Source organism: Crotalus tigris, unplaced genomic scaffold, assembly GCF_016545835.1.
Source record: "Crotalus tigris isolate CLP2741 ecotype Arizona unplaced genomic scaffold, ASM1654583v1 scf7180000017624.2573661763:2888555, whole genome shotgun sequence".
In the NCBI taxonomy this organism is placed as follows: Eukaryota; Metazoa; Chordata; class Lepidosauria; order Squamata; family Viperidae; genus Crotalus; species Crotalus tigris.
This window is the reverse complement of record NW_024096519.1, coordinates 2,731,762-2,758,142: the sequence shown is the minus strand read 5'-3', so window position 1 is coordinate 2,758,142 and position 26,381 is coordinate 2,731,762. Positions and strand designations below refer to the sequence as shown.

Sequence of the window (26,381 nt, the reverse complement as noted above, 5' to 3'; positions counted from 1 at the left end):
TACACATACATACATACATATACATACACACACACACACACACACACACACACACACACATACACACACACAAATACGCCCCCACACAAACACACACACCTATAATAAAGGTAAAAAAGGATATATGCAGTGTTATCTTCATTTTAGATATCAAAAGGGTTTTGCGGCTCCCAGTGTTTTGTTTTTGGTGGGAAACGGGTCCAAGTGGCTCTTTAAGTGTTTTGGGTTGCCTACCCCTGAACTAGACATATCCAATTCCAGCAACCGTTCCTTATCTGTTTTAGCCTCCAGTCCCCTAATTATCTTAGTTGCTCTTCTCTGCACTCCCTCCAGAGTTTCAATGTCTTTTTTACATCGTGGTGACCAAAACTGGATGCAGTATTTCAAGTGTGGCCTTACCAAGGCATTGTAAAGTGATATTAGTACTTCATGTGATCTTGATTTTATCCCTTTGTTAATGCAGCCTAGCACATGTTGACTTTTTTGGCAGCTGCAGCACACTGCTGGCTCATATTTAAATGTTTAAATTTGTGCCAAGATTGCTATGAATATTTCTGCATCAATATTTAACCAGGAAACTGTATGATAATTTGCAGACTCAGCAAGATCTGTACCAACATATACAATACAATACACCTTTAACCAATACCATTATACAAGCTTCAATAAAGCAATCTATAAAATCATTATTTTAAAAAGCGTACTTACAGATTTCCAATTGTATTGAAGCAGCAAATATAATATATTTTATTCATTCAATGGGCAACTTCTAGACCATAAATTAATTGTGTCCTCTTATTTATTGTTTAGAGCAGGATGAAGCTAAATAGGCAGATTGATCACACATATTTTAAGAACTATAATAAATAAAATTGGTTAAGTTTTTGATTGTCTCAGTGACATCTAATTGAGAATTTTAGAAGTGTTGCGTTATTGGCTTAGGATCACTATATATTTTACATATTTACATATATTGTAGAGTAATGATTTTCCAGATTGCTTTAGTGAAGCTTGTATAATTATATTGGTTAAAGGTGGCCTTAGTGGTAAAACCTTTATATTAATGTAATTGTTATAGCTTAGAGTCTAGGAATGTTTCATAATTTTCTCTCCTTGTTTTATACCATTAAATGTGTGTCTTGTTCCAAGTACTGTGACTAAGTTCTATAGTTACCTGGATTACTTACTGTACTCAAAAGAATTCTGAATATATGCAGAAAAAAAATTCAGTTCTTGACTTGGTTAAATCCTGTTAAATGCAATATTTCCTTCGAGAAGCTTGCTTAGAATGAAGCTGTAAAGTTGTCATTCTTTTAATGAAATAATGCTGGCAGAGAGAAGCAAAGAGAATGGACTCCGATATATCATAGAACTGCAAAGGATTTCCGAGTCAAAGGTCAGCTATCTAATACACTGCCTGCCAATGCAGATACTCTGCTGTAAAAGGATCAGTGATGAATGGTGCATGTCCTCACTTCATATTATTGAGGCCTACACACCTGTCTCCTGTATGTTCCCATGAATAGCCCAGTAAGGCATTGAATATTTGTACTCATGAAAGTGCAAAAAAATATTTAATTAATCAAATCATGTTTCTAACCATAATTATGTTATTAAAAATAATTATGTAGTCATCCAAAAATTCAATCTTTAAAATACATTTTGGGAATGAAACATTATAAATGCTTGTCCACCAAAACCAACAAAAAGTACAAGTAACATTACAGAGCAGTGAGATCTGATTCATGAGATCTTAACTTTAAAAAAGCCTTTGGGAGCTATTGAATCCAAATCACTTCTCAATACAGGAATCCAACAATCCTGACAAACGATTACAGGAAGTCCTTAACTTACAACCATTCATTTAGTGACCATTCAAAGTTACAACAACACTGAAAAAAGTGACTAATGACCATTTTTCAGAGTAGGAAACTGTGGTGCTATTGCCAAGATTCCCCCCACTTCTCATTCAGCTGCACGTTCCACCAGTTTCCTACTTTCCAGCTACCTGATCATTCTTGCTACTCTTTTTACACCTCTCCCAGTTTGTCATTTACAGACATTACAGTAATAATGAATTGGAATCTGATCAAAAGAGAATATAATAGAACTGCTTCTTGCTTAATTTAGACACACATATACACAAACACACAAATAAACAAAAATTGATTTTGCCTTTATAAATAACTATATTTGACTGACTCATAATCAACTGTTGAACGGTTACAATTCCAATGTCCTTTATTTCTAAGCAGTTCTTTCATATACTATACTGGTGCATCTGATTTATTACAAAAGTTTCAATTACACTTCATTATGCTGATAGACTGGCCCAGGGGTGTCAAACTCGCCATGTTACATGATGTCCACAACGTACTATGACTTTTTTCCCCTTTCCAGAGCTGAGGTGGGCATGGCTTCTGAGTGATGCATGTGGCCAGGTGAGCCCGCAGTTTGACACCCCTGGACTAGCCCATCAGCTAGTGTATCAAGATTATAGTAAATTCTCTTTCTATCTCTTATTAGTGCAAGAGCCTGCATGAGCAGGATGAAGAAGTAAAAGAATTTGAAACATTTATTCCCTATTTTTATACAGAGCAGTTGCTGGAATTCCTTCCTGGCTTCATCGTGCTTTTTTCTACATTTCATTGTCTTATTAGAGCATATTTGGAAGTTTATTCATGTCAGTTTCGAACAAGCCAGTTAAGAGATGCCTTTTCACCCCTTTTTATCATTTGCAAATTCTATGATGCAGATATTTCATCATCAAAATCATTAAAGAAAATGTTGATGAATACCCTCCTTAGAACTGGCCTGTAAAACCCATTAATGCTTCACTCTACTTTGTTGGGGAACCATAGATTACAAGATAACTGTAGAATTAATAATTAATAGTACTGAGTGAACTAGTACTCAGAGGGATATGGCATATTTTCTTCAATTAATCTTATTTTTTGATCTGGTAGCAGATTGCTAGAATGGTATGCAAACAGTATAGCTTGATTTCAATTTGACAGAACTACCTTTTCTGCCTGTCTTAATCACTGTATTATTTTCAAGAAGCTTGCAAATCAATTACTTTATGATCTGCTGTAGAATCGTCTTGGATATCAGTGTCAAACTGAGCAGTCAAATTGTATGTGTGTGAGAACTGAAGTAAACCTTAACTCCTTCCAACTACATGGATAAATGTTTATCCACAAAAGTAGCAGATATATTGCTTCTTTTCCTTTTATTTTGAGTAAAATAAACAAACTGTTTAAGACTAAAATTAATTGTAATTTTACAATTATAATTATAATTGTCCTTAAATTATCTTCTAAGCTTCAGTCTTCTGACACTTTATCTATAAATCCTGGCTCCCTTTATGTACTTTCTTTGGTGATTTATTTTTTCCCCTTCTTTTTGTGTCCTTTTTAATTTTTTTATTATTACTCAGGTTTCAGTAAGGGCATAATGTCATCTTCTATGTGATTTTACTGTTTTTTTTCTCTTCATTTGAATTATGTTTACTTATTGTATATTTTTAGTATCTTCTTTTAGGATTTCTTTTTTCTTCCTGTTATCCATATGAGAGTTGAGTACATATGATCTTCAAAGCAATTATAGTTGCCGTCACAACAAAGCAGTTGTCTAATGAGTATGTCTCATTGCCAAATACATTCTTCATTCATAATGAAGTGAGCAGAAAAACAAGGATACTCACAGCAGATCAAGATCTAATGACCATAAGATCAAACAATAAGACAATCCTCATAACTGCTGAATCAGTTCTAAGGATGCTGTAAACACATTCTAGTCACAGGTTTTTCAAGCATTATAACTACATTTACTAAACATATTGTTCACCAAGCCAGATCTTTCAATATATATCCATCAGATTGATAAATCTACTATTTTTTACAATTCCCAGCAGCATGTTCAATAGCTGGACCTGAGCAGATGAAATACGTAGATCTAGCCAGCTGCTGTTAACAATTGACGTTTCACACAATAGACAAGCTTTGAACAAGGAAATAAGGACGCTCTTATTTCTTTTGAATGTGCATAAAGGGATTGTATTTTCTTATTATGCATCTGTAGAAACAACGGCAGAAAGTCAAAAGAGAAATCAGCCTAGAGTCTCAAAGTGGCCACAAATAGACTACCTTGAACTTCTCTTGAATTCTATTGACCCTTATCTAATGCCAAGGTAGTGGAGTAATTTCATGCTCACAGGCATGATTAGTAATGTGTGTCCCTAAACTTTCATGCCTTACAGCATCCTAAGCTTCATTGTAGTATTTCAATCTTTAATAAATATATTACATAGAACTTATTAACAGAATATAATATAAAGCCTTATACTTGCATATTTTATTTAAAGACAAGTTATATTGTTATCAATATCAATACATTATCAATATATCAATATATCTACTGAAAATGCACATCAGCTTTTCCCCCCATATATTTTATTGATTTTTTTAAACATAAATCACTTAATAGTTGGTAAAGAGTGTGTTTGATGGGTTTACATTTGTAAAGAATAATCATTAACAATTGGTTTCTATAATCCATAATTCACATAGTACAGTTAGTTGATTTCCCCCTTTCCCCAAAATGTTTTATTTGCAAACCTTAAATAATACAGTTCTTATTATTTTGATAAATAACAGTTACATATTTGATTTTTCCCAATATTCCTAGAAATAATGATTACATCAATATGATATTTATTTTCTATCTAATCATTCTGGTTGCCTCATCTTATATTCTGTTACAGTCCTTATGTAGATTCAAAGTATTCTTGCTGGTTCAGATTTTCTCAACAGTTAATTACATCTAAAGATTTAATTCCATTTTTTCACATGTAAACCATCTCAAGATTTCTTAAAGAATAGGTAAAAACAGTAAAGAAAAGGAAAAGAGAACAAGAGTAAAGAAACATAAAAAGTAAAATACTACTTAATATATATATTTCTCCTAAGATTCATTCCCAAAATTTCTTCTTTTTAACCATTATTAAAAATATATTTAATCTTTAAACGTTCTATTTAATGTGCCTAGTCATCTAATCCTTTAACTCCTATTCAAAACATTTTTTTCTTTTTTATACATTATAATTTCCCTAAATTCAGACACATTTAATTATCTAAAACATTTCCTTCATCTAGGCCAGGGCTTTTCAACCTTTTCACCTATTGTACACTTTTAGGATATGGCAATATCCAAGTACCACCAGTTGCCCAGCAAGGTGTCAAAAACTTGATGACCCAAAAAAAAAAAGGAAAGAAGTGATAAAGAACAGGTAGTCCTCGACTTACAACAGTTAGCTTAGTGACCGTCATAAATATGAATCAGTTGCCAAGCAACTGAATGTTTGGAGATGCTGCAACATTCCAGGTGATTGGTGTTTCTTCTGGGCTCAACAGAAGCGGTAGGATCAGCGCTGAGCTCCAGCTGGAGCCTGGTGCTGATCCTGGTGCTTCCACTGAGCCCTGACAGGCCCAAAAAAGCGGTGATCCTGGCGCTTCCACTGAGCCCTGTCAGCCCTGCAACTCCAGCCATCTCTCGCTCAGGCTTGTGCGGTGCTGCCACTGGTTCAGCTGATTCCTCTTCCCCGCGTATCACCTGCCAGGTGCCAATGTACCATAGGTGGTACCTGTACCACTGGTTGAAAAACCTTGATCTAGGCCATTTCAGCAGTATTATATTACTTATATCAAGAAATAAAATAAAAGGAGGGGAGTATACAGTATTATTTAAGGAATTTATCTCTCTTAGAATGACATATGTATTCAGAATCTTTTCTATTTCTTTAACCGTATTTAAACAAATGTTTCTTTTTAAAATATTCTCTCTAGTAGATCCTATCATTTATTTTCTTAATTTTCACTTTGATCTTTTTCCTTTAACCAGTATCTTTCTTGATCAATGTGTTTTGCTGAATCAAAAAGTTTTTCCATATATTCATGGCAATTGTTGTAGGTATAAGAAGTAAATCAAATAAAGTGTCTTTATGTGAGGCACTTTTGCCTTTCCATGTTTCTTGAAAATGTTTTTCTCTTTCTCCTTCTTTGCTTTTCTTATCATTTCCTTTCTCTCTAATGGTTTCAACATCTCTACATTCCATTTTATCCACTCTGTTTTTTTGTCCTCAGATTTATTTTGTAGTCTTAAGGGATGAGTTGTTTTTTTCCATTTCTTGTAATTTTTTCCCCACTAGGATTATATCATGTTTTCTTGCTTTGTTAAGTTCCGTTTTTGAGTCTCTATTTTCAATTTTATGTCCACTTATTTGTTTTGTCTGCTCCTTCTTTGTTGTTGTTTCCTGGAAGTTTTTTTGTTGTAAAGTTAACTTAGAGATAGATTGATTTGTATTTTCAAAGCTATTTTGGATTTCTTTGTGATTGAACTCAGTGTTATTTGAATTAATTGCAGTATACTATATATCTCCTCCTGAGAGATATTTATGTTTTCTTGGTGTGTTCTGTCTACATATCTCTGATCCATGATGGTCAAAAGTTGGAGTTATCCTTCTTATCTGCAAATAGCTTTAGAGTCTCAGTTAAATAGATATTTGTAATCCAAAGAGTTTAAAAAATATTTTTTCTAAAGTTTATAATTCTCTTTTTGTCTGCAGCCCGGATTGTTGTCTTTTTTTGTCACAGATGTTCTTTATTATTAAAGCTTTAAAGGTCACAAACACAGATTAGCTTTTCCCAGGTTCTAGCAAGTTCTCTATGGAAATCATAGCTGTCATAATCTTCATTCACCACTAGGTGTCAGCATCTATTAGTTTTCAATATGAACAATGGTCTTTAAAATGAGAGACTTAACCATTCAGCAATCTTAAACTTGTCCAAAGTTAAATTTTAGCTTTCAAGTTTATAAATTTATTTCACTACTGTATATTTTCATCCTCCATATAAATTTTAATTCGCTGCTTCCATTAGTATAAGGATGGGGCGGAAGTCCCCCTCCTTCACTTTCAGAGGTATTTTGCTTCTTGGGGATCTTTTCCAGGAAATTTAGTGTAGAATAGAGAAGGGAAAATCAGATTCCCCACCCAGTTTCAAGCACGCTGTTTACTGTAGTGCTGGTTAGTTCTTTTGGACTCTGGTTACAAGTAGCTTGGGCTGGTTGATGAAATACAGCTTTTCTCCTGTCGGATTAGAAGACTTTCCCCAAGACGAACAGAATGACCGCCATCATTCCAGAGTCTCTGGGGCACCCTTCTTTCTTTGCCACCTCTCTGGGATTGCTTGGACCCATTAGGGTCTCGAGACAGGACAAAAGTTGGCCACAGGAGTGCAGTGGTCCACAAGCCTGCAACCAGTCGCTACTGTGCAGGACCGGAAGTCTTGAAAATGCACATCAGCTTTTACACTACTATATCAGCCTTCCAAATATATTATTTTGTGCTGTGTATTTTATTTTTATCAGAAAATTAGTGCAATATTTTATAGAAATTCCATTCTTAAATATTGACTATGCCCAATGTTCAGTAGTTTGGGGCTTATATTTTAAGATTATTTAAATGGAATTTAAGAAAGGCAATTTTCCCATTTCCTATCACTTCTTTACCAATGCAAGTTCTCTTTATCAGGACTCTACTTTTTTTGAGTATCACAGACTGCAATAGAAGTAACAAATAACTTTACTTCCATAAATTGCCTTCATTATTTTGTAAGATCAAAATATCTGAATTACAAATACAGATAAATGGCTTTCTTATTTCTGTATGAAATGCTGAATGAATAAATAGTTCATTTTTTACTTTTGAAATAATTAAATGGCTAACTTTATGACTTCTAAGTATTTGCTCTACTTGAGTTTGGAACACATCTTGAAATAGATGTGTAAAACCAAAATCTTTTAAAATTGCATTATATTATTAGCTACATGTCTCAATAGCTTTTTAAAGTTATTATTATATTATACAATAGCTATTATATATTATTATATATTAGTTAAGGTTTATGAAACCATTAAGAAAAATTTCCTCTAATTTTCCTTTAATTTCCCTAACCCTAACCCTTCTTTAAATCTGAGACAACCATGCTATATAAGAGATTGAACTTACTCTGGAAGTCTTGATAAGATACCTGCAGACAAAGATGTTATATCATCACTGTGGATGAATGAGACATGTCTCTTCTGGGCCCACTTAATTATGAACTCCAGCAAAATCAGGGTAACAAACAAGGGAGTTGCCTAAAATGAAAGGGAAAAGACATAAACAAAGTAAAGATATTATGTACATTCTGTTTTTCTTTTCCAATAATGATCTAAATTTGAACACACATATTTTGGTATTATTTCCTCTACAGCATTATCTATATATCTTAATGAGTGTATCATTGTAGATGGTTTGCAAAGGATGCTGAAAGTGCAATCCATGTACTATTCTGGCCCTCAATGCTCAGAAAATATGTAACATGTATCAGTATCTGTATCATTCATATCTCATTCTGATTAAGGGCAAGAAAACAATCTTTATATATTAAAAATTACTATGCAGAAGAATTTGGTGAGGTAGCCGGACTTAAGATTAATAACAATAAATCCAAATTAATAACAAAAAATCTTACAAAGGCACAAGAAAGGGAATTGGAAGATAAAACAAATATAAGTATAATCAAGAAAATAAAATATTTAGGGATCTGGCTTACAGTGAAATGTTCCTCAATTAAGGAGGACAGTTATGATAAAATACTACACCAGATAAAAAAAGATTTAGAAAATTGGCAAAATTTGAAAATTTCATTTTTAGGGAGGACCGGTACAGTCAAAATGAATGTATTGCCAAAAATATTATTTATGTTCCAGGTTATTCCAATAAAATTAGGGAAAACATTCTTTCAAGATTTAAATAAATTGATCACTAAATTTATATGGCAAAGGAAAAAACCCAGGATTAAATTAAAACTCTTGCAAGATACGAAAGATAAAGGGGGATTGGCATTACCAGAGTGGGAAATATACTACCAAGCATCGAGCTTAACTTGGCTAAAAGATTGGATGGATTTGAAAAATACTAGAGTTTTAACAATAGAAGGACATGACTTGTAAGCAGGGTGGCATGCATTCCTATGGGACGAAAAACATAAAATACACAGATATTTTCAAAGACACATAGTTAGGAATGCATTGCTACAGTCTTGGGAAAAAATAAAACAAAAACATTATATAAGAATTCCAATGTGGTTATCCCCAACAGAAGCTCTGGAATACCCAAACCTATTGGATATAAATAAGATAATTAGATACAAGGAATTAGTAAATGAACAGGGAAATTTGAAAACAAAACAAGAATTGGAACAAGACATTGGCAGAGAGATTGATTGGTGGACATTTACACAAATTCAATCTAAATATACAGAGGACAAAAAATTATATGAAATCCAAAAAGAGCCGCAAGAATTGGATAAAATTATACATGGAACAGAAATAAAATTAATTAGCAATTTATACAAATACCTATTGAGATATAAAATGGAAGACGAGGTTGTCAAAGACAAAATGATTAGATGGGCAAAAAAATTCAGATATAATATAGAATTGGAGAAATGGGAAAAAATATGGAAAATAAATATAAAATTGACTATGTCGGCGGCATTCAAGGAAAACCAGTTGAAGATGTTTTACAGATGGCATCTTCCACCAGCAAAGCTTGCCAAGATGTTCCAGAATAATTCACCAACATGCTAGAAATGTAAAAAAAGTACATGGAACATATCATCTATGGTGGACATGCCCAGTTGCAAAAAAATACTGGTCTACAATAAGAAAATGGATCCAAGAAATAATAGACCAACCCGTAGACTGGAAACTAGAGATCTTTTTGTTGGATATTTTAAATAGAAAATATAGTAAAGAAATATGGTACTTAACTTTACATATAATAACGGCGGCAAGAATAGCATATGCACAGTGCTGGAAAAATGAGAATATACCAGCAGAGGAAGAAGTAATAAGAAAAATCCTGGACTGTGCTGAGATGGACAAATTAACAAAAGAGATAAAAGAAAAGGAAGACACAGACTATTATATAGTATGGAACAAGTTGTATGTCTGGTTGGAGACTAGAAATAATAGAGGAGAATAAATATGGAAAGGTCAAAAGTGAAAATATGTGTATAATAATGTATAATAATAATAATATGAATTATTCTTAGTAAGAAGTAGAACACGAAGGAAAAAAAATGTAAATAAGAAATAACGGGGCTATAAGGACAAATATTCTAAAGAAGAATAAGGGGAAATGTAAATATTAGATTACTGTTACGTAATTGCTATAAAAAAGGAGGAGTATATATATATAAAAAATTAAAAAAATAAAAAAATAAAAATTACTATGCCACAGGAGAGAGGCAATTAGTGACTTTATTCAAAGTTCAATAAAAAACTAATCATCGCCAAGGTTAGAATACTGATATATATATATATATATATATATATATATATATATATATATATATATATATATATATATATATATATATATGTAGGTCTTTGGTTGTTCGGGTTTTCTCCCGCGTAAAATTGGAAGTGTCTTGGCGACGTTTCGACGAAGTCCCATTCGTCATCTTCAGGCTGGTGTTTTCAGCTTCGTGCTTCGAGCACCCCCCTCTCCTCCCCTTTTTTCACTCCATTCTGGTTGCCCCGTCACATCGCACTGTCTCTTGTTTTCTTTGTGTTTTCCCCAGTCATGGTCTCCGCAGATGTTGTTCAAGTTGATTACTGACATGCCCCTTGTTTCCTCCTTGCTCCTTGCTTGCACGATATCATTTTGAGAGCTCTTCCGTGCTGTCCGTTGACACGGGCAGATCGGCGTTGCAAGGTGGGGTGGGCGGGTCTTATCCTCCAAACATGCTAATGAGGTCATTCCTCCCCTCTTGGAGTACGATCTGGTAGTTGTTGCCCCCAGGCGTCTCCTTTCTTTATCTCCGGTCTTGGTGTGTTCCATCCCAGCTCTAATCAACTCGCCTTGGGTGTTCTCTACATGGTAGCCAGGAGCATCAGCCCTCATTGCTCTCTCTCCTCTACTCCCGGAGTTTCTCCCATGCTTATCTTCATCGGGTTCACTCCATACCCCCCGTTGGCATGTTTGAGTCGATGTTGCTGAGTGGAGCGATCGAGTTGTTATAGATGTTAGGGCTGGAGAAGCTGCCCTTTCCTCTCCTAAATGTGGTAGGCGATTCAGCACTCTCGCCAGAGGTGTTTCAGATGTGGGTCTCTTATCGGGCGGCACTCCCCCTTCCAGGTATCTTGGGGGGTGCGTGCAGTCCCTCAGTCCACACGTTGGTGCTCCTGTGTCTCCTGGCATTTCTCCAAGTGCTCGGAGATGCCTAGCGATTCTGGGGGTGGGGGGAAATCCCGATCGTTGTCTACCTTCCGTTTGAGTATTCCCGGGCTGTGGATGGTGAAAGGGGGAATTCTTTTCCACAATCCTCTCCATTGGTATACTCCGTATTTCTTTAAGATGTCTCCAATGGGATGGGGAATTGCCCATGCTCCAAGCTCTCAGCGTTAAGTGGGCTGGGCAAAGATCGATATGGCGATTGATTGAGTCCTTATTGGATAGCCATGCCTCCTTGAGCAAGCGGCCCCCTTTTGTATTGTCACTAGCCAAGACCTGTACGTTTTCAAAATCAAATCGGTGGCCCGATTCAGTCATATGTGCCGCAATCTGTGAGTATTGTTCGCCCCTCTTTACCACTAGTTTATGTTCATGGACCCTAGTTCTTACTCTCTTGGCGGTCTCCCCAACATAGTTCTTAGAGCAGTCCTTGCAGTTGATCCTATAAATGACTGTTGACTTATCCATGGTGGGGAGTGGGTCCTTGGGGCGCATGATTGCGGCACGCAGCGTCTGATTGGGTCTATGGGCTATCTTAACATTGTATGGTGCTAGTAATCTAGCAGTAGCTTCAGAGACGTTGCAGATATAGGGGAGGGTAACCAGTGTCGTCTGTGGTGCAGGCTCATTTGTACACGGATCTCTTCGAGGTTCAGGTGGCACACTGAAGTGCCTAATGAACCTTGTTGGATATCCATTACGTTTACACATACGGAAAAGATGGCTTCTTTCCTCTGTTTTTGCTCTGGCAGTACTACAGTGGGATTCCACCCGTTTAAACAGGGCTCTAATGCAACTAACTTTATGGGCCACTGGGTGATTACTCTTATGATGGAGGATTCTGTCTGTACACATTGGTTTTCGGTATACCCTGGTGTCAAGAGTTCCATCTGGCTGTCGATGAACTAATACATCTAAGAATGCCAGTGAACCTTGACTTTCTTCCTCCATCGTGAATTGGATGTCTGGGTATACCAAATTCAGTATGCCCATAAAGTTAGTTTTTTGATGCCTCTTGATGATAGTAAAGGTATCATCCACATAGCGGGCCCAGAATTTAGGTCGATATTGGGCCATCGCTATGCACTCCAACTGTTGGAGTACTACCTCAGCAATTACACTGGAGATCGGAGACCCCATAGGTGTACTTTAGTTTGCTCATATATGGTACCCTGAAAAGTGAAATATGTCTTCAGGCATACTTTCACTAACTTTATGAGGTCTTCGATTTGGAGAGAGTCCTGCTATTGACCCGAGCCCCTTTGGTTCAGGCGGTCCCTTAATACCATAACCGCCAGATCCTGTGGGATGGAGGTGAAGAGTGAAATAATGTCAAAGGACATCATTAGCTCATCCTCCTCCACCCTCAGGAGTTTTATCCTATCCAGGAACTCTTCGGCCGATCTCACAGTGTTGGTGTTATCATCGGTCAGGTGGCTGATGCGATTGCTCAGCCACTTGGCCAGTTCTGAGGTAGGGGTGCCCTTAAATGCAACAATGGGGCGGAGTGGGATGTTTGGCTTATGAATCTTGGGCAGCCCACAGAATCTAGCTAGTGCTGAGTCATTGGGGCGTACCCTTCTCAGAACGTTCTCACTCATTCTCTTGCCCCGTTTTATACCATCTAGGAGTTTATTGGTGTGGTTCCTAAGTGCGATCATGGGGTCTTTATCTACCACTCTGTATGCCGCTCTATCTTTGAGCAAATCCAATGCTTTACTCGTGTACATCGCCTTGTCCATGACAACTGTTGCTCTCCCCTTATCTGCTGGGAGTATAACAATGGAATCGTCTCTTTTGAGTTGTTCTAAAGCCTCCACCTCCCTTTTAGACAATGTTTGGTAACCCCTATGGCCCATCAGAAGCCCTGTGACTTGTTGTTTTAGGGAGTTTTTAGTCTCTTCCCCTGCTCCAATACGAAATATGGCGGGCTCTAATGCTGCTATATATATGTAGGTCTTTGGTTGTTCGGGTTTTCTCCCGCGTAAAATTGGAAGTGTCTTGGCGACGTTTCGACAAAGTCCCATTCGTCATCTTCAGGCTGGTGTTTTCAGCTTCGTGCTTCGAGGAGCAATGTGTGGTCTTAGCTGTTTCTTCCTTTTAACTGCAGTGGAGGTATAACTGATTGGGTGGGAGCTTGGCTGTGTTCTGATTGGGTGGAGGTGTGTTCTGATTGGCTGGGGGGTTGGCTGTGCTCTGATTGGCTGGGGGTTGGCTGTGCTCTGATTGGCTGGGGGAGTGTTCGTTTGGTTGTGCTCAGGTTAGTCTGAGTTGCAGGGGGATTTAAGATGGTGGGCTGCCTTGCTATTTTTTGGCTTCGCGTTCATGGTCGTGACTCATTTTCATGGAGGGTGTTAGTTTGCTTCATGTATGGATTGGAGGGGTTTAAAGTGGCTAATGATGCAGCTGTGGTCTGGCTTCTGGTTTGTGATCGTGCTTCATCATCGGTGTGGCTTTGGGTTTGCTTTTTGTGTGGATGTGTGGTGGTGACATCCTGTGTGTTTTTTGTGAGTGTGGGTCTGGTGTCATTTTTTGTGTTAGGGAGCCGTTTGTCAATAAGGGCAGGTTTCCAAATGGCTGGTAGGCGGGAGGTATCATCTAGCTTGTTCATGCCGTGTGGGCATTTTTCAAATCATATGAGCAGGGGAGGAGAAAAGATCCTGACCCCCAACCGGACCAACCCTGAAACAGCTAATGGAGTAACGTATGACAGAATGCAAATTAGCAATGGAAAGAGGATAGGTGCTGATGTGGGGCGTGTGCTTGGGACTCAACTCGATCAGCTGGGGCCGATGACACGCTCCAGGAGCCGGAAACAGGCATTAAACAACTGTATATAAGACTTCCCCCGGCGTTTGCCTTTTAACCCTGACGATGTCAAATGTATTTGACGAAAGCTTGGTGGATTAAATTCTATTTTTGATAGATATTCTCTTGGTGATCATTATTTTGACAATATGAATACTCCCAAGAGTCGCATTTTTGTTTTTATTTCTAATCATACACACACACACACACACACACACACACACACACACACATATATATTAATGAAGAAAATATGCCAATTATGCCAACTGGATTTTTCCCTATTTCAGTTACATGGGGAATGGGGAGTGAGTTGGGTTTCTGGGTGTTTAAATTTCAGCACAAGTTGGAAAAGACTCCTTAAATGTAGCCATAATAAGTGATCACACTAATATAATGTCTTGCAGACTTCTTTGTAGATGTTCTCACTTTTAATACATATACCGTATTTCCCAAAAATAAGATCAGGTCTTATATGTATTTTTGGTCCAAAAGACCCATTAGGGCTTATTTTGGGGCGATATTTTTCCATGAACGGGAGGTAGAGAGCATGCAGGGGCCAAAGTCGCAGCCTGCCCGCCCCTTGGCCAGCGCACCCTGGCACTGTGAAGCCCACACAGCACAGGTGAGTGGGAACACTGCTACTGCCAGCCTTGCCCTGCTGGATGTGCCACTCCGTTCTATCTCATTGCTCGTGGCTGCAACAGAGCAGGAGGCCATGTGGCACACTGGTGCCACCACGAGGTAAAGTGAGAAAGGTGGCAGGGGTGGCACAGGTGAAAAGCAAGACAGGCAACAGAGCAACTATATACCTCAGGCCCCTGCAGCCAGGTCATCCAAGCCCCTTCACCTGGTTCGCCTCACTTTGTGGCGGCAGCACTGTCATGGCCACACTAATATTAATAAAGAATTAACATGTTTTGAAGTAACATGACAAAAAGGCACCCTGTCTCCTATCAACCAGTACAGTTGCTTTAATTATCAGTGATAGTACCTCTTTGGATTCTATCTATAATTATAGATATAATTTCAGATTCCATTCTTAGGAGGAGGAATGAAAAAATTCTGAAAGGCAGAACTGGATTTCTACATTGTTCTAAGCCATGATTTGACTTAAAAATAATAAATAAATATGGCATAGGGAATTAAGAAATTAATTAAGAACTTAAGAAATCAGGGCAAAGTTCACATTCCATCAAGTCAAAGGTATATAAATCACATTGCGTCCCAGAGTTATTTCATTTATTTTATTTGCTTGTGATATATCCCTTCTTTCATTCAGAAGAAACAACAGCTCACTTTTGTACTGCTGCCAGGAACATAAGACATAGTTTGTTTCTTTTTTATATTTTTAAATTGTCCATCTCTCAAGGATAACAATACTTAGACTTATACATCGCTTCACAGTGCTTTACTGCCGGCCCTCTCTAAGCAGCTTACAGAGTCAGCATATTGCCCCCAACAATATGCTGGGGACAATATGCCCATTTTACCGACCTCAGAACAATGGAAGGATGAGTCAACCTTGAACAGGGGAGAATCGAACTGCCAAATTGCTGGCAGCTGGCAGTCAGCAGAATTAGTCTGCAGTACTGCATTCTAACCACTGTGCCATGGCTCCTGTAGAATATAAGACATCATACACTGAATTACTCATGCATTTTTTTCCAAAATACCCTTAAAGGAAAATTGGACTGAGAAATAGTGACTGGCCCAAAGTACATAAATGCAGCCCACTTGCTCCCAATCTTTTTATGTTGGGATTAAAAAAGCTAAGCAAAAAAGTTAATTAACCTAAGAAATGTACAAAAATAGAAAAATAATATGTTCCTTCTAAAGGGGAAGGAGTGAAAATAAGGAGGCTATGTCTACCAAGCTGTACACTCATATGGTTCAAGTCAGGTTCAGAATATAGCATACTTTGGACCAATTGCATCTCTTAAAGGGGAGGGGGTTTCTTGATCTTTTCCAAATGTATTGCACTACTGTATAGTCCCCATTAACCTGAAGACAATGAGAGTTGGCCCTCAAAAGGTGAGTCTCCTTTCAGTTCAGCTTGATTCCTGGTGACCTCATTAAACATTTTCATGTTTTCTTAAGACCAGTGAGATAGTTTCTTTTCTCCTGGGATATTATTTTTTAAGTTCCTAGTTTAGCCAGGAGCCGAGTTTTTTTGCGCCCTGATTCTTTTGCCATTCAACTGGAGCTTCTTTGGGAATCAGGTTGGCTAAAGATTACTGCCTCATAAAACACAAGTCTTCTTCCAAACGACTTGGTGATTTCTTAACCACCTCCCTGAACTCGCGGAGGCGGGGAAGTCAGGGTCGGCGGAAAGAGAGAAAACACTTCCTAAATCTAAAAAAAAAAAAAAGAGGAATTTTTTTCCTCCGCGCTGAGTTTTCAAATGTGAGTTTTCAAGGTCCCGTTTTCATCCCATTCACAAACCGGCTGCGTTCTCCAAACGCAGCGGGCTTCGCAACTGTAGCAGTTTGCTGCATAGAAAAGAAGGAGGGGGGGGGACTTAGGAAGGTGAAATTAGGAACTCTCACCTTGTCCACGTAATCGGGAACTTCCTCGACGCTGCTGAAGGAGCTCTCGTTGGGACCAAGAACGTAAAACATAGCCCGGAATTCCTGAAAAACAGAGACAGATTGTTCAGGAGTTGCGACGGTGGCTGCCATCCTTGCGGGCCTAAAGCGTTTGCACCTCGGCTTCTAGAAAGTGGCGCCTCCTCTTTCAAGCGAAGCTAGAATGAGAGAAACAATCCGATGCGGACACGAAAATACTTTAGCTCTGTCAACTGGAAGAAAGTTCAATACACAGGCTATAAAACAATTAGTTTCGTAATGCAATTGGTTTCGCAGTTGTGCCGTGTCATCATATGACATAGGGAGGATTAGTTTCTCAGTATGATCCTGCACCAGGAAAGCCTTGGGCATAAGATCAAAGAGATAATGTTAAGTAAACAGTGGAAAACGTTGCCAGTTTATGGCTTAATTTAAAGTCATTTTAAACTGTACAGGGAGAGTATTTTAATATTTTTGCAATTGTGAATTGGTTTGAGTATATTATTTTTTAAAATATGCTTTGCACCACCAAGCACCTTTAACTAGTGGGAGTCTGTTAGACGGTATCTTCTGTAAACAGAAGTTGGAGCTAACATATTACTGTACGAAAATTAAGACTGTCAGTTAAAAATGCAAGGTTTCCCATTTCTCCAGCATTATCCATTTTGAAGGTTTGAGGTGGAGTTCCTCATTATTTCTGGTAAAAGGAACATCTCATTGCATTTCAGTTTCAATAAATGGCTGAGAGATTTCTCTGTATTTGTATATTTACAATATGATCAGAGTTTGAGGATAGGATAGGATAAGATAGGACAGGACAGGACAGAATCTGGAAGAGACCTAGGAAGTCTTCTAGTCCAGCCCCCTGCTCAAGCAGGAGAACCTATGCCGTTTCAGGTAAGTGACTGTCTAGTCTCTTCTTAAAAATCTCCAGTGATGGAGCGCCCATGATTTCTGAAGGCAAGCTGTTCCACTGGTTAATTGTCCTCACTGTTAGGAAAATTCTCCTTAATTCCAGGTTGATTCTCTCTTTGGTCAGTTTCCAACCACTTTGTCCTCCCTGTGCTTTGGATAATAGTTTGATGCCCTCTTCTTAGTGGTAGCCCCTCTAATACTGGAATACTGCTATCATGTTGCCCCTGTTTCTTTTCTTTAGACTAGCCCAGGGGTAGGCAACCTCGGCTCTTTTATGACTCATGGACTTCAACTCCCAATTCTGGGAGTTGAAGTCCATGAGTCATAAAAGAGCCGAGGTTGCCTACCCCTGGACTAGCCAAACCCAAGTCCTGCAATCATTCCTCATGTTTTACTCTCCAGGCCTTTGATCATTTTAGTTGCTTTTCTCTGAACGTTTTCCAAACTCTCAACATCTTTTTTGTAGCATAATGACCAAAATTGGTTGCAGTACGCCAGATGTGGTCTTACTAGGGTTTTATAAAGTGTTTCAATACTTCGTGTGATACTGATTCTATGTCTCTTGTTTATATAACCCAGGATTGTATTAGCTGTTTTTAGTTGCTACTGTACACTGCTGCTCATAGTCAAGTGATTGTCCACTAGGACTCCAGTTGCTGTTTTTGAGCCAGGTCTCACCTAATCTGTATTTATACCTTTGATTTTTCCTGCCCAAATGTAAATTAAAATTCATTTTGTTAGATAGGGCCCATTTTTGAGTTCATTAAGATCTTTTTGGATCCTGAGCTTGTCTTCTGGGTTATTGGCTATTCCTACCAGTTTAATGTCATCTGCAAATTTGATGAGTTCCCCTCCTATTCCCTTGAAGGCCATCTAGTCCAACCCCCTGCTCAGGGAGGAAACCCTATACCATTTCAGACAAATGACTGTCCAGTCTCTTCTTTAAAATTTCCAGTGTTGGAGCATTCACAGCTTCTGGAGGCAGGTTGTTCCACTGGTTAATTGTTCTAATTGTCAAGAAATTTCTCTTTAGTTCTAGGTTGTTTCTCTCCTTGGTTAGTTTTCATCCATTGCTTCTTGTCTTGCCTTCAATGCTTTGGACAATAGCTTGACTCCCTTGTCTTTGTGGCAACCCGTGAGATATTGGAACACTGCTATCATGTCACTTTTTGTCCTTCTCTTCATATTAAAGAGTACTGGGCCTAAGATGGAGCCTTATGGTACTCCACTGCTTACTCCTCTATTATTGTGGTGTTAAATATGGAATTTGCTACAGAAGAGAAATCACAAGAATGAATGAAGTCTAGACCCTAAGTCCACTGCTAAATAAAACATCCTCATGACTGGCTTCCTTCAGCTTCCTTCCGTTTTCTTGTCAGATTTCCTTTATGGGTTTTTTTCTTTGCTTATTGAAGTCAATGACCCAATATTGGGTATGTGTAGATTAACACCAAATCTTGACATATCTGTTGAGATTATTTTATAGCCCACAGGTGTCAAACTTGATTGCATCACATGACCTATCATGATGTATCATGATGTTTTTTGCCTTTGCGGAGCCAGGGTGGGCATGGCCTGCACACGATGCATCCAGCCTGTGGACCACCAGTTTGACACCCCTGTTATAGCCTATTATTTTTATTTCCTTGACTAGAAAGTATTGATCTATCTGATGGTACAAACGCTTTGGCTGGGTTGAATAAAAACCAGTGGTGGGATTCAGCCGGTTCACACTACTTCGGCAGAACCAGTAGCTAATTTTTTGGTGCCCAGGCTTAGAATGGACTTCCGGAAGTGGTATCCACACAGAGAACCGGTTGTTCACATATTTGAATCCCACCACTGATAAAATGTGGTTTGGGAAAATTAGATATATTGTCACTTTTCCTTAAAAAAATTCCTTCACTTATTACTCAAACCAGGATATTGGCAGTAATTTCTCCCCCAATAAATCTCTAATAGTGCCTGTTTGTATGTACAACCATTATTCACTAAAATTTATGAGTAGTCATAGAGAGCAATGTTTATGGTGTAATGCCCTCCATGTGAATGTTAACTTTTATGCTACAATTTAAAAATAAAGAAACAGATCTCAAAGGCTGGGATTCCTAATTGACTAAAAGTTTATTTCAGTATCTAAGGAAACTAAATTCTTAGAGCTAATTAAGGAACTGCAGAATGTGATCTGCAGGCAGCTCATGTTTTTGTTTCCTCTGAAGAACTCTGTTCCACCCACTTTATAATAGAAAACACCCAGAGACTTTCTGTTTGAGTCTCTTCAGAACATTGTAGCAACATTAAATAATATTGGGTAGGGTTAGAATAGGTTGCCTTGGCAGTAGTTTACTGCAAAGTGAAATTGCATCCAGATATGAGCTGGGAGTAACTTGTATGAATACGAATTGAAGTTATATTAAATATGGGAAATAGCTTTGCATAATAATAAATATATTAGATCCATAAAAATATACTGCATTTTAGTTTAGATCTTCATGAGCACTGTAGCAATACTGTAAATTATTCCTTTCTGATATTCATATGATAAGAACCTGCATGTTCGTTATTCCCTATGTGCTAATCTGGTACAATAATATGATATCTGTGATGGCAAAAGAGTTCCAAGTTTATCATTACATAATCCTAAATTTATATATTTGCATTGCTTAAAGTTTGCCTAACCCATTATCTAATTCTGTTCCTTTAATCTGCACATGATTAATAATTGTAACCAGCAAAATGAATGACCTATTTTGCCACCTAAGTAAATGATTAATCTTCATAAACAAGAGCTGAAAATGTACAAATTACCATGCCCACAGTCAAGTAGACATAGTGTTGTGGAGAAAACTTTGTGCTAATTAATACTTTAAATAAGCCACCTTGCAATCTTAAAGTATTATTTAATACTTTAAATAAGTTACCTTGTGCTAATTAACACTTTAAATAAGCTACCTTGTTACAACTATAAAATTGGTAGGATTTGTATCTGTCAATCTATTTATTGAGAAGATCTATGTTTTCATTATTGTACAAATATTAAACAATAAAAAATACAGTAACATTAGTCAAAAATAGCTATAATAAAAACTAAAGTCCTATAATGTAAAAAGATATACGTAGAAATCCAATTTCTATCAGAACAGATGTAAACATTCATGCATGGTGGGAAAATTACAGACAGAAAAGAATTTTTTCATCCTCAATATAAAAGATTTGAACTTGCACTAATAAAGAGAGTTCTTCACTAATAGGATATATCAACCAGTGATTCTGGCTAAGATTATATATTGTATATAGCCATAATGCAGTTTCTTTGGCTGCACTTTAGTGCAGCATGTAGGTAGTCTTCAATTTATAACCACAATTGGGCCCTACCGCTTTCATTGGTAATCAGAGCAGTTGTTCAATAGCTCACTACTTTTGTGCCATGGTTAAGTGAATAATGCAACCATTAAGCAAATTCAGCTTCTTCATTGACTCTGGTTCTCAGAAGTCCTCTGTGAAAGTTGTAAATGGTAATTGAGACACCCCACACACATACACACACACCACAATTTTTGTAAACCTCAAAGAGTCACTGAAAATGAATGGATGGCCATATAAATTAAATTAAATGAATAAATAAATAAATAAAACCATTGTAAACACATGCCCGTTGCTAAGCCTAAGTTGAGAAGTGCCTATATAAACAATTTTTGCATTCTTGTTTATGGCTTAGTGTGAGCCCAATGTTAAGTTCACCATAACCTGATATGGAATTAAATATTATCACATGGTTACTACTTTAAAAAAAATATTAAAAAGGAACAGGAGCAGTTCCCTTATTCCATTTTTGCAATATATCACTATGTTTCTTTGTGCATTTAATCTTTCTGCTGCATTTCCTGGTTGATTCTTCATAGGATTGGCACTCCCTATACAGTCCAATAGGCCAAAGACAGAATTTGCTTTCCAGAGCACCTGATTCTGCCCTCTCAGTTCCCATATTGAACAAGAAATTAGAGGAGAAAAATGATAAAACATAAGTCTACATTACCATGAGCCAAGACCATCTGGAAAGTTACAATATATTCAAATTCAGATGAGTGGATGCCTAGATTCTCCAGCATGATTGGATGGAGAACCCACGGATGGGTTGTCTTAATCTATCTGCTCCAATTAGACTAAGTCTGAAATTTAGTACCGCCCCCTCTGTGCCAACTGCACCCCAGTTTTAGACTTAGTCTCTTTGCTCTAAGACGCGTTTTTTCTTCGCTCCTGGAGCAGAAGACTGTGTATTCCTATTTTATTTCATCCCAACCTGTAGCCTAGCAGGCTGACAGGCTGACAAAACCTCCCTTTGGGGGGGGGGAACTTTCCCTTTCTCCCTTTGAGAGCCTTTCAGCTTCACAATCAGCTTGAAAATTGGATTCCCAGAAGCAAGAGAAATCTCCTACCAGGGGCCGTTCCTCTGCATCAGAGGCTCCATTCTTCTAACCAGAGCCTGGAGGCCTTAGAGGCAGGGGTAAGCTTGCCAATTGACTGGGGGGCTCCGCAAGGGACGACGAGGCTCATCAGGCCTGGAGGGAGCCTTTTCTAGGTCCCTCGGCCTCAGCAGACCGCCCCAGCAGCAGGAGAAAGTTTTTGGCACCGATCCAATTTTCAGAGCCTGGAGGCCTTACTAGGCCTCGGCCTGCCTCAGCCTCTCTCAGCTCACCTAATTGTAATCCATTTGCTGCGTTAGGAGCCCAAGCGATTCCTTGGAACGAGGGCTCATTGCAGCTTAGGCCACAGGCCTCAAGGCCTTCTTCTTCTAATGGTCTTTTTTTGGGAATCCATTCGCTGCGTTAGGAGCCCAAGTGATTCCTCAGAACGAGGGCTCATCGCAGCTTAGGCCTCAGGCCTCAAGGCCTTCTTCTAACTGCCGTTTTTTTGGCACGAACTCTGCGGCCGCCATTTTGAATTGACTCACGGCGGCCATTTTGTGTGTGACTGAGGCCCAGACTGCCTGGAGTTTCTCCTGAAGGCAGTGTTCATCACCGGTGGCAGAGGCTTCGAGACTACAGCGTTGAACCGGGAAGGGCCCAAGGGACGCGGTGCCCATTAATTCCCCGCCCACCCCCCTCACGGGCTGAATCATCTCTGCAGGCTCCCTTGGTGAGTTACAGCACCGAGGGGGGTGTTTTGCCAAGGTTGAGCCCAGAGCAACTCATCATGGCAGAGAAAATCAGCGAGCCAGCCAAGAGGAAACGCCAAACAGAGGCAAGTGGAAAGAACATCACCAAGCGAGCCCGGCCAAGCAGGGAGCCACAGAGGGAGGAGGAGTCCCAAAGACTGAGAGCGGCCTCCACAGATCTGACAGGCACGATGGGAAGGTCCATTTTTGAACCCCTTTCCTCACATTGTGCCTCAGCCCAGGGGCCTGGTCTCCCCCCAGGGGAATTCCCCAATTAGATTTAACCACAAGAGGGACCCAGGGAGGGGCATAACCAACCAGGACACCCCAGGACCCCAGGCCACGTTCACCCCCACTGCAGCAGGGCTTCGCCCTCCTGAGAACCAGGCCTTGAACCCGGACCTCCTTCAGTCCCTGATAGTCCAGGCTGTGGCTCAGTTTATGGCCTCCAACACCCCACAGCCACCCCCCCAGGCCACGTATCATCCACAATCTCCAGATTTGATGGAGGATCCCTCATCTGATTTGGAATCTACAGGGGCTGAACAATCTGGCCTGATTTTGTTTGAGGACAAGGGCATCACTCCCTCTGACCCCACCCCTCCTGTCGGTCTCTTTGACCATTCATTCTTTAATTCCCTGCTACTCAGGGCCTGCACTACTGCAAACCTCCCCCAAGAACAGGAGACCCCACCTACAACGTCCAAGGGTCCCCACGCCATATACACCGAGCCCTCAGTCTCGCAGAACAATATTCCCTGCCCTCCCCTTTTTCTGAATATAGTTCAAGAACAATGGGAGAACTTAGGATCCTTCTTAAGCCCCGGTGCAGTAGAGGGAACATTATTCAATGTTGCCCGTTCTCTGGCCTCCCTATTGGAGATTCCTGAGATTGAGGAGCCTTGAACTCATTGTTTCCCAATGCTAACATCCCTGGGGACATAAATGAGGCACTTAGGGCGGAGGATAAAAAGATTGACTCCGCATTGCGTAGTTCCCATCTGGCATCAGCCTGGGCAACAAAGGCGGCAACGTCCATGGCCTTCTTCGCCAGGGCTTCAGCCCTTGGGTTACGTGAGCTCCAGGACAGGATCCCTCCGGACCAGCTCAGAGCTCACCAAAATCTGGGTAAGTTAGTGGCTACATCCCAGTACCTAGCCGACGCTTCTCTGCACATGACTAGATACACTGCCAGACCATCGCTGCAGACATCTCAGCATGAAGGCTCCTTTGGCCCAGGAATTGGCGAGCAGACACCAAGACCAAGTGGCGTCTGGCCTCTAAACCTTACACAGGTGGACATCTCTTTGGTAAGGCACTAGAACCATACTTAACTGAAGGTAAGGACAAACGTAAAACTCTGGTTAACTCATGTCACAGAGCAGTTACAGGAGGCTGCCTTTCGACCAGCTCCATCCTGGGACTGGGCCCAGGCATCCCTCTATTCCTTTCAGAGACAAGAACGACAGCAGGATCGTTCAGCATGCAGAAGCAGACCACAGATCCAGGCCAAGCGGCCCCTTCAAGGCCGAGGGGCCGTTCCTCTAAACGAGGCAAGTGATCTCACAGTCTCACTTCCCATAGGAAGCCAGCTGGCCCCTTATTCCAGCACTTGGGCAGTCACCACTACAGATGCCGGCTGGCCCCTTATTCCAGCACTTGGACAGCCATCACTACAGATGCATGGGTGTTAGACACTGTCACGCAAGGTTTGAGACTAGAATTTTGTTCTCAACTACCTGACAAATTCCGCTCTTGCCCTATCCCAACGAGCAAGTCCAGGGCTGACTTTATGTCAGAGGCCATAGCTCATTTATTACAAATATGAGCAATTGAACCAGTACACAAGACCAAGAAGCATGAAGGTTTTACTCAAACCTCTTCGTCATCCCTAAGACTTGGGGGGCTGGAGGGCAATCTTAGACTTGAAAGGTCTAAACCTTACTTGAGGTATAAGAAGTTTAAGATGCAACCACTTCAATCAATCCTGGCCAGCATCAGGCAAGGTGACTTTCTTACCTCAATAGACCTAACTGAGACATGTTTCCTAACCACCGCAAATTCCTCAGATTCAGCTATGCCCACTACCAGTACAGAGCCCTACCATTTGGCCTCTCATCGACACTGAGGGTATTTACAAGGTACTGGCAGTGCTCGCAGCCCACCTTAGACAAATTCCAATCAGAATTCAATGCTATTTAGATGACATACTAATTCAGTCATCATCATTCCGAAACTCTCAGTCAGACCTCGCCCTAGCCATCAAGGTCTTTCAGGAGCACGGGTTTTCTGTTAATTTCCAGAAAAGTCATACAACAACCCGGCTCCTCCATTTGGGCACTGTTATAGACACGGACAATTGTACGGTCTACCTATTTCAGGACCGAAGGAACTCTATTCAGACTCTTGTACGTCGGATCCAAAGGGGCAGAGTAGTCACATTGGCCTCCCTATCACAGCTACTGGGGAAGACGGTGTCCTGCGTGCAAATTGTGCCATGGGCACGCCTCCATGCCAGAGAATTACATGGCTTCTCCTTCCATTTCAGAGACTTGAACTCCCTTAAATGGTGGGACTCCCCGGCGCTGTTACGGGGAGCAGTATTAGAACCAGACAGGATTACCATTACCACAGATGCAAGCCTGTTTGGGTGGGGGGAACACCTCCACACGCACTGGGCTCAAGGTCGGTGGTCCAAACGGGACCTAAAGAACAATATAAACTGGCTGGAACTCAGAGCCATACATATGGCCCTAAAGGGATTCACCGATATAGTACACGGCCAACATGTCCTGATTTTAACCGACAACATTACAGCCAAGGCCCACGTCAACAGACAAGGGGGGACAAGGTCCAGGCCTCTCATGCAGGAGGCCAAATTGCTGGGGTCCTGGGCGGAACTGAATCTTGCCTCCATCAGGGCGGAGCACATATCCGGAGTGACCAACCAGCAGGCGGACTCACTGAGCTGAGCAACCATGGACCATTCCGAATGGCAGCCGGATCCGAAGGTGTTCAGAGAGATCGTGGACAGGTTTGGTTCCCCAACCTAGACCTTTTGCCTCCCCCACCAACTCACAATTTCCCAGATTCCTTTCCGGGTTCCCACCTCCATCAGCAGAGGGAACAAATGCGCTCTGCAGTCCCTGGCCCAGGGAACTGCTCTATGCCTTCCTCCTCTGCCGTTTCTTCCTGCCAGGATCAGGAAGATCCTTCGCGAACGAACAGAGGTCCTCCTGGTTGCGCCACATTGGCCGAGACACTCTTGGTCGCCGACCTGATGGAGCTCTCCGCATCATCTCCATGGAGGATCCTAGCAAATCGCATCTCCCACATTCAGGGGGAACTACGCCAACCAGACCCTCAATGACTCCAGTTAACCGTCTGGCACTTGAGAGGCAGGCCTTAGGCTGAGACTCATATTCGTCAAGGGTCATAGCTATGATTCAGCAATCCAGGCGACCCTCGACGAATAGAATATACGATGCCACATGGAGAGACTCCTGTAATTGGTGTTCAGTTCGAAAAATTGACCTTTTGGCGGTTTCAATGCCAGTTATCTTGGAGTTCCTGAGGGATGGTCTAGACA

At 40.1% G+C, this 26,381-nt stretch overlaps 1 protein-coding gene across 1 annotated transcript in view; it reads right to left on the bottom strand.

Annotated features, from left to right (window-relative positions):
* Positions 1-17,575, bottom strand: part of AGMO (alkylglycerol monooxygenase) — a 126,155-nt gene extending 108,580 nt beyond the window's left edge. The window contains exons 1-2 of the mRNA XM_039332852.1: positions 16,705-17,575; positions 8,069-8,199 (exon numbers count right to left, since the gene is read on the bottom strand). Coding sequence (XP_039188786.1) covers positions 8,069-8,199; positions 16,705-16,836 — 263 coding nt within the window. The 5' untranslated portion in view covers positions 16,837-17,575. The remainder of the gene's footprint in view (positions 1-8,068; positions 8,200-16,704) is intronic.
* Between the last annotated feature and the right edge of the window lie 8,806 nt (positions 17,576-26,381).